The sequence below is a fragment of the Aplysia californica genome, unplaced genomic scaffold, assembly GCF_000002075.1.
Source record: "Aplysia californica isolate F4 #8 unplaced genomic scaffold, AplCal3.0 scaffold00007, whole genome shotgun sequence".
Classification (NCBI taxonomy): Eukaryota; Metazoa; Mollusca; class Gastropoda; order Aplysiida; family Aplysiidae; genus Aplysia; species Aplysia californica.
Window position 1 is genome coordinate 1,341,489 of NW_004797277.1, and position 13,738 is coordinate 1,355,226.

The 13,738-nt window shown below is 40.6% G+C and overlaps 1 protein-coding gene across 1 annotated transcript in view; it reads left to right on the forward strand.

Moving 5' to 3' along the window:
• LOC101853046 (kelch-like protein 10) overlaps positions 1 to 13,738 on the forward strand; it is a gene marked incomplete at its 3' end in the record, with an annotated part of 88,790 nt that overhangs the window by 71,207 nt on the left and 3,845 nt on the right. The window contains 1 exon segment of the mRNA XM_013081495.1: positions 4,755 to 5,019. Coding sequence (XP_012936949.1) covers positions 4,755 to 5,019 — 265 coding nt within the window.

Consider the following 13,738-nt stretch of genomic DNA (forward strand, 5'->3'; position numbering starts at 1 on the left):
GGGGGTCTCGTGGTCTAAAGTGACTGTATTTGCCTCTCGTTCAAATAGGTCCCTAAATCAAAATCTGGCAGCTACGAAAAAATAATTTTTATTAAAATGTTCTCCTCTCACCTCCTTTCAAGTTCTCTGATTCTGTTTTGCCATCTGCGTTAACCTCCTCCTCTCCCCCCACCCCCAACTATGGTCTCTTCAAGGCTCCTCTCTCCTTTACTTAAGACTCATTTTAGTGCTACTCGTGGATCCTACTGGTGTCTATCAGCCATGCCAGTGGTCTTAGGGATGGTAAGATCGAACACCTTGCGCCGTCTCGGACACGGACAAACCATCTCGGATGTCTTGTGTACAATTTACGCTCGCTTCAGATCCCGTGGGAGTCTTAAAATCAATAGCAATAGGCTTCGCCTGAGAAAAAAATCAAAATTAATTCCTGCCAAATCTGAAAATACTCAGGTCAGCGTACAATCACAGAGTACTTCAAAATCGTAATGTGGCTGCCAATGAGCCCCACGAAAGAGGAAAAACGGTCAAATACGTTTTTAAAAAATTAGTTACGCTGTTGGGCTAGGTTGAAAACCCAGAGGTTCGACTACCCTGAAATTTACCAGGGGAAGTACAGAAGGCAAGAGTTGAAAAGAAAAGAAAATTTATGAAGGAGAACATGCTAAAGCGGGCTGGATAAATAGATTGATAGATATTCTGTGGGACTCTGCCCGAAGGAAAAAATATTATATTCAAAATAGAATGTCTTTCCTTATCCGTTTTGTTTCTTTTTGTCCTTTATTTTATTTTTGTTTTGTTTTCGTATTGTTTTGTTTTTTACAACGTGTCTATTCATGATTCAACTGACGCCACTTTTTATACGATGAGAAGTGTTTTTAATTTTAACAAGATGGAGTAGACCAGTTCGAGGTGTGACACAGGTTCTCCAGAGGGACCGAGACTGTAGACTGGATCTCGACAAACATTCACTGCGATATACAATAGAAACACGAAACCTCGCAACCCAGGAAGCAGAAATCGGGAAAAAGCGTTAACAGTAACAGTCTTCCTGTACTGGGGGTAAAAAGGCTAACAGTCTTCCAGTACTATCTTTACCAAACTGCAGCTGATCCAAACCGCAGCTGATCCTCACGGAAAGGATAATTGGTCCCTCGTCAATTTCTAGAAATCATTAGTAAAGTGTCGATTCTAATCACGAGACACCCTTGCGTCAAACGTAAACAAATGGGATGCTAATGAAAACCCACTCTTCGTAAAATGTTGTCTAGTCCTCTGTGCCAATGGTTACTGAAGGGGAGTTTTGGTCCTGCAAGATTGTCGTGTTCAAAATGGATGACTTACGATCCTGTATCATTTACGTTATTTTATTGTTTCTTTTTGAAGTACTGGGGTTTTTTTTCAACAACTGAAGAAGCATAAGCATGTGCACATGTCCATTTGAAATAAACACGTGGACCCCATAAAAAGATCATTGTCTTCCTTTTTTCAAAAGCTAACAGCGCTGTCAGCACACTGTTGTGAAATAGCAATTTTGAGGTAAAATTGTTTTCTGTATCTTTGGCTTTTTTCTGTTTCTAAGATACTGTATGACAACATGTCAATATTAGGTTACGTATGTCATTTGTTCTTTTTGGCTTATATAATGCTACAGGAATTGTATATTGTATAGGTTCAACGTCTTTCTCAAGGGAGTATAGATTTACGTTTCTAATCGCATCTCTCTCTTTCTCTCTCTCTCTCTCTCTCTCTCTCTCTCTCTCTCTCTCTCTCTCTCTCTTTAACACACACACACACACACACACACACACACACACACACATACACACACACACACACACACACATACACACACACACACACACACACATATCAGGGGCGACTTGTGGGGCTAAAAAGTGGGCGTGCACAATAATGATTAAGCTATGGCATGCTGAAGATAGTCAAAGGAATAATAAATGAGACGGTGTATAATTTTAGGATCTTTGGGTTGGTGAGGGAGGGCCTCGTGGTTTTATTCTCATTCTTTTTACTGGTCGCTTTGATTTCTAGTACTAAATTTGTTTGTTAGCTAAACATCAATTTGTTCTTCCTGTATTGGAACTGAACACTCAAGTACATGTAATAACTTTCACTACTCCACTACAAAACCACTCAAAGGCACAACTCATAAAACGGTCACGTTCACCTCCCTCAGGTTCACGGCTCAAGAGTCACTTAAAATATTGGCAAGACAAACAATGAACCAATCACAATTCACTTGAGCACTCCGCAGGATTGCTCCGGGGCTCACATAATACTGGCAAAGAAGAGCGTAGGGTCTATCGTGTTTATTTTTAGACTGCCTACTGTGGGCTATGTTTCGGCACTATTCGGCAGGAGCACATTTGAGAGGTGTCGGCTTAATAATATTAATGTACCGCCAAACTCGCTACGAGTGTCGTCATCGCTTGGGTTATCCCCAAGAGCGATTTATATGTCAGGTTACACTGTTGAATATCTTTTTCTGTTTAGCTAAAGCGCGTGGACTTCGGCATGGCATAGTAGATGTTTTACGGCGCTATAGACATAGAAATGACAGTTATGGCGCCAGTAAGGACCTTTGTTTTGATATGATATTTGGCATGTATTTGTTTCTGGCTTCTTTTAATTTATTATTGTGGGTGTTTTACGTAATAGAGCATTCAAAAATTTTGGGCGGCACTGCACGACCGTGCTCTATGGACGAACCGCGCCTGCCACATACCCTATAATCACGTACTCATTGTGTGTGTCTGTATATTATATATATATTATACAGTATACATTTATATTACATATATACATAATATAATATAAAAAATATATGTGTGTATGTATATATATATATACATATATATATATATATATATATATATATATATATATATATATATATATATATATATATAAAAATATATATGTGTATGGTGGCCACATTTTCTATTCAAAAGGCTTTTTAATGGCTGCATCGATCGATATGCAGTTTCCGCCAAAACATTCGTTAAAATATTCTCCAGATCATGACGCTCTTCGGTTGTTGTTTTTTCAGTTTTGAGACTGTTTTGCCGCAAAAAGCTAAATTTCTTTATTTCGCCGATCGGTTTTGAAGGCCGACGCTTCTGTCTCTGTAAATTTAGAAAAGGAGGTTTCCGTTCACTAACAGTGAGCACTGTTTTGAGAATATACTTCTAAACCTTCTAATTTTTGCATCTCTCAAGATTCATTGCTCCATTCCAGTTGAGTGTAAATATCATAAGCCAGTGACTTTCGACTGACGTTAATGCACCGATCATTCCTTTCATCGGAAGGGGGCCCAGCTATATATATATATATATATATATATATATATATATATATATATATATATTGATGAAAGTTCGTCACTTTGGCCGTCTAAAACTTCCGAACCATTAATTAACTTTCAGTTCAGAATCGTTTAAAGGGTGCACAGTTTTTTCGAGGAGCCTGAAGTCTCTGTATTTAATGTTCAGTTTCATTAGTTTTGTTCAGATCTAACCTTGGGAAAGTCCGTCTTCTAAGACGCCTTTGTAAACAAGTGAGGTTTCCGTTCACTAGCAGTGCGCACTGTTTCCACACCTTTGACATTCTGGAGTGTACAACCACGAGAGCGGAATAGAGAATCAATTTATACATCTATTATATATTTGGCAACTTGGAAACACATGTGTTTTCCCATAAAACTACGATAGCTACAGAGTTGAAAGATGGCAAGTACCTGCAAAAAGAAAGATAGATCCCAGTGACAGAGCCCAATTTTTTTTTATTCATTTCCCGAATATAAAATAACATATTTGGTAAAAAAAAGTCCCCGTCCTTCTTTGGCCTTTGTGATTATTCCACTGAGAAACTAAACAAATCTGCGTAGCTGTCCTTCATAGCGGAAGTGCCGGAAGAAATATTTCACGAGGCGCATTTTTGTTTGAGAATATAGACTTGGACCTAATTTTTTGCATCTCTGCAGATTCATTGCTCCATTCCTGTAGAGAGTAGATATAGTAGGCCAATGACTTTCGGTTGATGTTAATGCACCTATCTTTTTCCTTTCATCGAAAGGGGGGCCAGCTAGTATATTATATTCGTGAAAGGTCGTCATTTTGGCAGCCTGAAACTTCGGAACAACTTAACTTTCGAATTTGAAAAAAAATAACGGTGATTCAGGAGCATTTAAAGGGTGCACAGTCTTACTGAGGAGTCTGAAATCACTGTAGTTTAATTTTCAGTTTTTCATTAGTTCCGTTTTAGATGTAATCTTGGGAAAGTCCGTCTTCTTAGACGTCATTGTGAACAAATGAGGCTTCCGTTCACAAGGAGTGCGCACTTATCCCACAACGACTTGACGATCGATTCTTTTGAGTCCGTTCATCGAACGGGGTACTCAGCTAGTATATATGTATATATATATATATATATATATATACATATGTACAATATATGTGTGCGAGTGTGTTAGTGTGTGTGTGTGGGGGGGGAGAGAGAGAGAGAGAGAGAGAGAGAGAGAGAGAGAGAGAGAGAGAGAGAGCGAGAGAGAGAGGGAGAGAGAGAGAGAGAGAGAGAGAGAGAGAGAGAGAGAGTGTGTGTGTGGGTGTTTAATTATTTATTCATTTATGTATTTATTTATTTCATTCTTTCTTTCATTCTTTCTTTCTTTCTTTCTTTCTTTTAAAAAATGTATTATACACTGCCCAGTCAGAACAAAGACATCGTATCTGTTTCAGACAAAATGTACGTGTGTGGGGGCTTTAACGGCATGGAATGTATCCGCGCTGTTGAGATCTACGATCCGCACACAGACCAGTGGTCAGCGGTGACCAGCATGTCTCAAGGCCGAAGTGGTTTGGGCCTGGTGGCCTATGGTGGCTGTCTGTATGCAGTGGGTGGCTTTGATGGGTCTGACAGTTCTGTGCGGTTGTCTACGGTAGAGAGATTTGACCCTAATACCTCCCAGTGGACTGCTCTACAGCCTATGCCACATCCTCGCAGGTGAGTAGCAACAATCTTATCTCTTCTCACGAGTGAGATTATGTACCGTAGGAGGACTAAATGCAATACATCTATTAACAAAGAACAATATAGGGAGATAAGTGTTAAAGTGATAAAGGTGGGTCGCCAAGTCTACTCGATTTGATGACTTAACATTATAGGGAGGTAAGTGTTAAAGTGTTAAAGGTGGGCCGCCAAGTCTACTCGATTTGATGACTTAACATTATGATCTTAACTGGCTCCGAGTCATCTGAGAATCTTTTGCAAGGCGTCTTTCTTAAGTTTGTTTTTTATTTATTTATTTATTTATTTGGCCTTTGCTGTTGTTTTGCATTTGCTGGTGGGGGGGGGGGGGTGTAACGCCCCCCTCCCCCCATCCACCCCCCCTTCCCCAATGTCTGCTTCATCTTCTGGTTCTGATTTTAACTATTTAATTTGACTAGTCTTATGCAAGCAGTCTACCGACTGTGAACGTCCAGATATTTTCTGAAAGCTTACCCAACCACCAAAAAATATAAAGAATAGAATTTTTTTTAAAAGAAATAAAAGCGTTTCAGTCTCCTTTTGTTCAATTGTTGAACTGAAATTCAAGAAGACGGTGTTTCTAAAACCATGAAAGTGCTGGTTTTGGTGAAACTTGGTCAATCGTCTTTGTTGGCGAGAAGCGATACACGGCGACAAAAGTGGAAATCAGTAGATTACCGACAAACTTTCACAGAAATAAATCAGGTCAAAGCAGTAATATCTAATTTATTTGGGCTCAGCTCTACTGTTCCACGAAACTGGATACATTTGGAGTTCTATTTTTTTTCAACTAATTCTAAGCAGCGTGTCAACAATATGAATATTTTGAGTTTGAGTTCGGTTTTTTTTTCAGATTTGCCTTGAAATAGTTCGTCTTTTCCAGTAATGTTTAAAAACGTTCCTTGGGAAACAAGTGGGATTTCAGAGAAGACAATTTTTACTTTTTTGTTGTTTTCAGTTTGGAAAAATGTGCTAGGCGTTTTTTTTCTCGTACAGGAAATCCATTTTCTCTTTCCGTGTGGAAATAACTCGAACATCGTCTACCAATCAGTCTCAAATTCCATTCTTTGATGAGAACAAAAAGTGTGAAAATAGACAGTGTAAAACAAAACAGGCATTTACAGAAACAGGGACAAACACGGCTTATTTTTCTATCTTTGGAAACGGAGGAGCTTCTGCCTTGCAGGAATAATGAAGGACAACGGACAAAGCCGAAAGGACTCTCCTGACCAGAAACCTTCTCTTTTGAACAAGTCTCTCCGGATTGCGTCGTGGAATGTTCGAACTTTGTATGAAGCAGGAAAGAGTTCTCAAGTAGTGCAAGAGGTGACGAGATACAGGCTGCACATACTAGGAGTCAACGAAACACACTGGATACAGTCTGGACAGAAGCAGTTCAGCTGAGGGGAACAAGTATTCTATTCTGGGAGGGAAGACAAGCACCATGCAGAAGGAGTGGGAATCATTTTGAGTAAGTATGCACAGAAGTCACTTGGAGGATGGAAACCACACGGGGAGAGGATCATCATGGCTTCTTTCACTACAAGGAGCAAGAGCATCAACATGAATATAGTCCAGATCTACGCCCCAACAAATGATGCTTTGGATGTAGACAAGGATGCCTTTTACAGCCGGCTCCAGGGGCTCATTGGCAAACTACCAAGGAAGGATGTCAGCATCATAATGGGAGATGTCAATGCCAAGATTGGTCAGGACAACGTCGGGTATAAAAGAATTATGTGACAACATGGCTTGAGACAAATGAATATAAACGGTGAGCAGTTTGCAAATATCTCAAAAGAGGATTCACAAGGCTACATGGGTTTCGCCACATGGAGTGAGGGAGAACCAGATAGATCATTTTTATATCTCTCGTAAGTTCAGGTGTTCACTGAAAGATGTCAAAGTATAGAGAAGGGCAGATGTTGGAACGGATCATCATCTGCTGTTAGCAAAACTCAAGCTTCGACTAAAAAAACACGGAACCAGCACAGGAATCAAAAGAACGGAGTTCCTAGTAAGTCTTTTGGACGACACAAGAAAGAAGAGTTTCAGCTGCAGCTCAGGAACAGATTTCAACCTTTGGCTGATCTTGGTGGAGAGGACACAGAGGTGGATACACACTGGACCAAGGTCAAAGAAGTCTTTACATCAACATGTCAAAAAGTACTCTGTGAGAAGAAATGGGAGCACAAGGAATGGATTAGCCAACACTCATTGGATTTAACTGGGATAAGAACATTACTGAAGGCAAAAGCGAATGCAAGTAGAATAAGAGGGTCAAGAGCGGATGTATTGGAGCAGCACAGGACAACAACTCAGGATATCAAGAAATCACTAAGAAAAGACAAGGAGGAATTCACGAACATGCTGGCAGAGAAGGCAGAGGAGGCAATGGTAGGAGGGCACATGCGAATCCTTTACCAGACCACAGAGACTCTTGCTGTAAAATACAAGAAATCTGAAGTACCATTAAAGGACCCAGAGGTGAAAATCCTTTTTGGAAAGGAAGCTCTGTCGAAACGATGGGTAGAGCATTTCAACAGTCTTCTGAACAGACCACCACCGAGTAACCCGCCAAAAATCCTGCCAGCAAGAAATACGTTACCAATCTGCTGTGATGCTCCTTCAAAACAAAAGATTCAGGATGCCATTAAGAAGCTGAACAAAGGTAAAGCGGCCGGTCCTGACCAAATTCCACCTGAAGCCCTAAAAGCAGAAGCTAATGTGACCGCAAACGCCCTCCTCCCACTGTTTATCAGGAGCTGGAATGAGAGCAAGTTCCCAAAGGATTGGAAAGAAGTACACCTCGTGAAGCTTCCAAAAAAGGGGGATCTCAGCAACTGCAGTAACTACAAAGGGATCCTTCTTCTCTCAATACCAGGTAAGGTCTTCAACAGAATCATTCTGGAGAGAATCAAGACAGCAACAGGTCCAAGACTACGGGATGAACAGGCTGGTTTCCGGAAAAATCGCTCAACCATCGACCAGATTGCTACGCTGAGGATTATTGTGGAACAGTCCCTGGAATGGAACTCCCAGCTGATCGTCACCTTCCTTGACTATGAGAAGGCCTTTGACTTTGACTGTATATACCGAGCAACACTATGGAATATAATTAGACACCACGGAATCCCACAGAAGTTAGTGAACCTCATCAAGAGCATGTACGAAGGGCCAAGTTGCAGGGTTGTACATGATGGCCAGCTCACTGACAGCTTTGACATCAAGACGGGTGTGAGACAGGGAAGTTAACTGTCGCATTTTCTCTTCTTATTGGCAGTCGACTGGCTGATTAAGGAAACCACCAGAGGACATAAAAATGGTATACAGTGGACACCATGGACACTGTTGGGCGATCTGGATTTTGATGATGACTTGGCGCTTCTGTCGCGCACCCAGTAACAGATGCAAGCAAAGACTTCAGTATTAAACAGCCTATCGGAGTCTGTTGGATTGAGGATCCACACAGGAAAGTCCAAAGGTCCTAAGGACAGATGCGCAACAAAAGGAGCAGGTCACAATAGGAGGAAATGCACTAGAAGACGTTAAATCCTTTTATCTTGGGAGTTTAATTGACAGAGAGGGAGGAACAGGTGCTGAAATGAAGTCCCGCATTGGAAAAGCTCGGGCTGCTTTTATATCTTTGGATAGGATTTGGAAGACCAGAGATATCTCACTCCGAACAAAGTTGAGGATTTTCAATTCAAATATGAAGTCAATCCTGTTGTATGGATGTGAGACATAGAACGCATCACAGATTTGCATAAAAGGGATCCAGGTTTTCTTGAACAAGTGTCTAAGGAAGTTACTGAGGACCAGATGGACAGATAGGGTCACCAACGAGGAAGTGTTAAGGAAAACAAGACAGATCCCAGTCAGACATGAGGTAGGAAGAAGGTGGTGGCGATGGATTGGACATACTCTCAGGAAGTCAGACAGCTGCATAACAAAGAAACCTTTGGATTGGAATCCACAGGGTAAGAGATCAAGGGGAACCTGGAGAAGAAAGAGAGAGAGAGAGAGAGAGAGAGAGAGAGAGAGAGAGAGAGAGAGAGAGAGAGCAGTCAGAGCAGTCAGAAAGATGGGTAAAGGGAGAAAAGAGTGACAGAAAAAGAGAGAGAGATTGAGAGAGACAGACAGAGAGAGAGAGAGAGAGAGAGAGAGAGAGAGAGAGAGAGAGAGATGGGGGGGGGAGGAGGGGAAGATAGGGGAGGTTGATCTGTTCATTAAAAACATTGCTAAATGAAGTGAAATGAGAGAGTCTGGAGATATATTAACGGCAGCACGGATAACTGACTCTCTTGAATCAAAATTTAAAATGTAACGGCATAGTGAAAAGAAAAAGTTATAATAAGTTCTAAATGATGTCTCGTACATTTCAGCTCACAACCTGTTGCCACTTACATCCAAGCAGATCCGTTGGTGGGAAATACTCATTATTTAAAGTATCGTTTGGGGTTTCTTTACAGACTCTAAAATAATCCAAATTGATGCAATCATGAATTAAGAATTAAATTACCGCAAAATTTATGATAAATTTCCAGACATTCATCAACAGATGTATGAGGAGTATTCTAAGAATTAAGTGGCAGGATAGAATAAGAAATGAAGAACTGTGTGAAAGGACAGGACACAAGGATATAGAAGTAGAAATAGGACTAAGAAAGTGGCGATGGATGGGACACACCTTAAGAAAGCCCAGCGGAAACATCACAAGACAGTCACTGCAGTGGAACCCACCAGGAGCACGAGGCAGGGGTAAGCCACGGGAAAAATGGAGGAGATGCGTGGAAAGGGACATGAGAGAAATGAAGCTCACTTGGAACGAGCTTGGAAGGATGGCTCAGGACAGAGATAAATGGAAGGAGCTTGTATGTGGCCTATACCCTGCCAGGGGTGAAAGGCATTGATGATGATGATGATATGATAAATTAGAGAAAGTAAATCGCGTCACATATCTCTTGTTTTTATTCATACTTTTTAAAAATATCTACGTATTCAAAATCCTCAGGCGACTTGATTTTCCAGCCCTCCAATTTCACACTACATGTAGTTAGTACTGTTAGCTATAATGAGGGCACGGTGACCTTGCACATTTTCCCCTATTCCTCCATGCTCGGGTCCTGGAAGAGAAATTCGTTTGATTCTACTCTCAACGGGCTCTGACCCGACAATAAGTCTGACATCTCTCTCTCTCTCTCTCTCTCTCTCTCTCTCTCTCTCTCTCTCTCTCTCTCTCTCTCTCTCTCTCTCTCTCTCTCTCTCCCTCCCTTCTCTTCCTCTCTCTCTCTCTCTCTCTCTCTCTCTCTCTCTCTCTCTCTCTCTCTCTCTCTCTCTCTCTCTCTCCCTCTCTCTCTCTTACACACACACACACACACACACACACACAACACACACACACACTTACACACACACACACACACACATACACACACACACACACACACACACACACACACCCTTTTCTATTGTACAAAGAAATGATTAATTGGTTGAGATGAAATTGATCCTCTCTGTAACCGAATTTTCGTGATTGTTTATTAAATAGGGGCGAAGTGTCTACATAATCAAATAATCGCAGGATTCCCTTCGGTGATTTGGAAACATCGTTGCCGTCAAATACACCTAAAGACAAGGATAGGCCTTATAAATTTAAATAATTTAAACTTGAGCCGTGTGCACAACACTCAAAATTGTTTCATTGCATCATAAAATCTCGGTTCATCACTTTCGAGCTACTTTTATAAGCAGCAACAAGTACTGATTTTGTAAGCCAACAATTCGATTTGTGGAGTCTACCTCAAAAAGGTTAGGGCCCGGGGAGGGTGGGGGGTGGGGCTAATTGTCGTGGCCGCTGTGCTGTTTTTTCCTGGACATTTTAACGTTCTAAAATCAGGGCATTTTAATGATTTCCTGGCCACGAAAAGCTAGCCTAAGCAAAGACAGCCAAATTTGAAACCAAATTACTCATACAATATTGTCATCTCTGCTTCTTTGCCTTCAGTTTATGTTTTCATAACTTTAATTAAATTTCTTGTTGAAATACATGATACCCTTTTTCCACCGTGCGTTTTAAAATATATAATTACCTTTTGCTCAAAAGTGGGAATATGATTATTTAATAGGATATAGTCTCAATCATTTCGGCGGGTGAAAATACAATAGTATAAAGTCCGGATTTGTTTTCATTCACTACTCAGTGATGCTGCCTTGAATACGAAGTTCTTTTAACTATGTTCCTACCTGTTTGCTTTGTCTCATTTTGATTGTCCTTTCAGACATGTCAGCCTCTGCCCCTTGTATCAAATACTCTCGTGTATTTCTCTAATTCGAGCTTGGTAATTCTCTGGGTTTTGTAGTCGGAATATTTGCTCCAAATTACTCAAGTGTCAAATCTTTTTTTTTTCTTTGAATTGAATCATTGAGATTTATCGGAGTTTTGATCTTGACGCGTTTGAGTTCTCTTAGAGATTCCGTCACATAATAAATTCTCATTTTGTAGATTTTGTTTTAGTTTGGCCTTGTGCTTTCTGTGTTGTGTGCCATTCTGCATGGGAGCCAGCATGTTTGTGACTGCTGAAAGTTTAATAGTTTGAACAGAAATCACCTCAATAAACTTTCCTGGTCGATTTATCATACATGTTGTTTGAAAGTCAAGAGGGACTTCCATATTACTGAAATAGTATTACGAGTAACGTTGTACTTTAAAGCACTGAAAGGCAAATTGATTCTCCCCACGCTCTTTCTGGTGATATAGATGAACGAGGGAGCGACGTTGATTCAGCATGCTGGGCTTTGGTGTAATGCCTTTGATTGAAATCCCCAATGGAGGCTTAAACTTGGTTTCTTGGGAACTTTTTCAATTTTTTTCCAGTTCCTTGGCTCCGTCTTATCGAGTGTCGGCGTTATGTTCGGAGATCCCGCCTCTTTAGTAACCTTAACGTCTTGAAATGGGCGTAATCGTTTTATTTCAGGTCACTTAAAAGAATCATCAGCAGAAGTTGGCCCATGTGGCTAAGATCATTCACACTCAGCGAGTGGTTGGCAGGTGCTCTGGTGTGGTTTGCTTCTCCTTCCCTATCAAACATTCATCACCCTGATCTTTCCTTTCTTCCTTTTTGTGTTTGTTACTCTCTTGTAACACCTCTAATCTTCAGCACTAGTACGACCTCATTGTTTTGCAAATGCCGTAAAACTCTTACTAAAACTCATAATCACACTTTTCATTTATATTGTGTAACAACGGCGGGGGAAAAGGGTTTAAAGTATGGGTTCTTATGTTTCTTTAAGTAGAAGCCTATACCCTTCCCGTGAAAGTTGCATGATCGTGTCAAGTTCTTAAGTGACATTTGGAACTTTAATTTTCTTCCGCTTGCGTTTTGTTCTGTGCTTTTTGTAATTACGGCTCTGTAATGAGTATAATAAGCTCTGTATTTCGCGCGGATATCACCAAACGTAGGACTTCTTCTTGGAGAAGCAAAACGATGTCTAATAAGTCATTTTTTATGTACTGTGCTTTCTCGTTGATAGTTAAGTAACATAAATTAATATTGTTAGTGTGGGTAATCTCAGCCAAATGGGCCAACGTCTGATGATTCTGGTTAGCTATGGAGAAGAAATATATGCACAAAATATATGTGACCATGAAGGTAGATTTTAAAAGTGACGGAGGTTGCCATCTAAATGCTAAGATATTGACTTCAGTGATGAAAGCACAATACATAAACCATCTATAGCATGTCTACTCTAGAAAAATAACAAAGCGCTCGAAATTCATGTCAGTCTTGATTCTTTTATAAGTTCTGAAAGGAAGGATGGTTTGCGCTCTTGAGGTGATAAGATGGAGTTCACAAAAGAAATAAAATATTATGTTCGTTTCTACATCTTGGAGAATCGCAAAAACTGAGTCATGAAAATATTCAGTGTTAGTGGAGAAACTGTTTTTTCATATAATACAGTTTGTCACTGGGTAAACGAATTAAGTGAAAGGAGAGGCACTGCCATTGATGACATACGATCTGGAACCCAAATTTCTTTGTATCCGGCACTGGCATGGGTTTGTGTTCAGCTGGTTCTGTGCTTGTGCTAAAATGCACAAAGTGCTTTTAAGCGCCTGTGTGTGGGGGGAGGGGTGGGGCGTAAGTGTGAGAGCAATATTTTTTACAATTCGAAATAAATTTTAGCAAATGTCCCGTCTGATCAAGTAGAAGAGAAACGCTCGCCAATACAATAAAAGGAATTTACAACGTTGTCAGAAAAAAAGCTAGCTGATAATAATTTGAAGAAAAGATAAACAAAAAATAATATCTTTTTTATTCAATATGTGCCCAGCCTTTTTTTGGAGAATTCCCGGGCACAACAATGAGGCCCACATTTTAACCGGATTTCCCATGTCCACTGATTTCCTCACTTTATCTGAGCCTTCGTAATGAAGCTAGGCGCCTAGGGGCGACAATACGTCGACGAGAGCCATCTTTCACACAGTTACTTCCCATCGTTATTGTTGCTTTCCTATCGTCCCTCAGGCATGCTTGGCAGCAGTAACACCTCTGAGCTACGACCACCTCTCTCCTTGATATAATATCAAGCGTCCTGCTTGCCTCCTCTGCCAGCTCACTTCCTGAACAAAAAGTACATAAAAACACCATCTGTCTATGAGTGTTGCTCTCTCTCTCTCTCTCTCTCTCTCTCT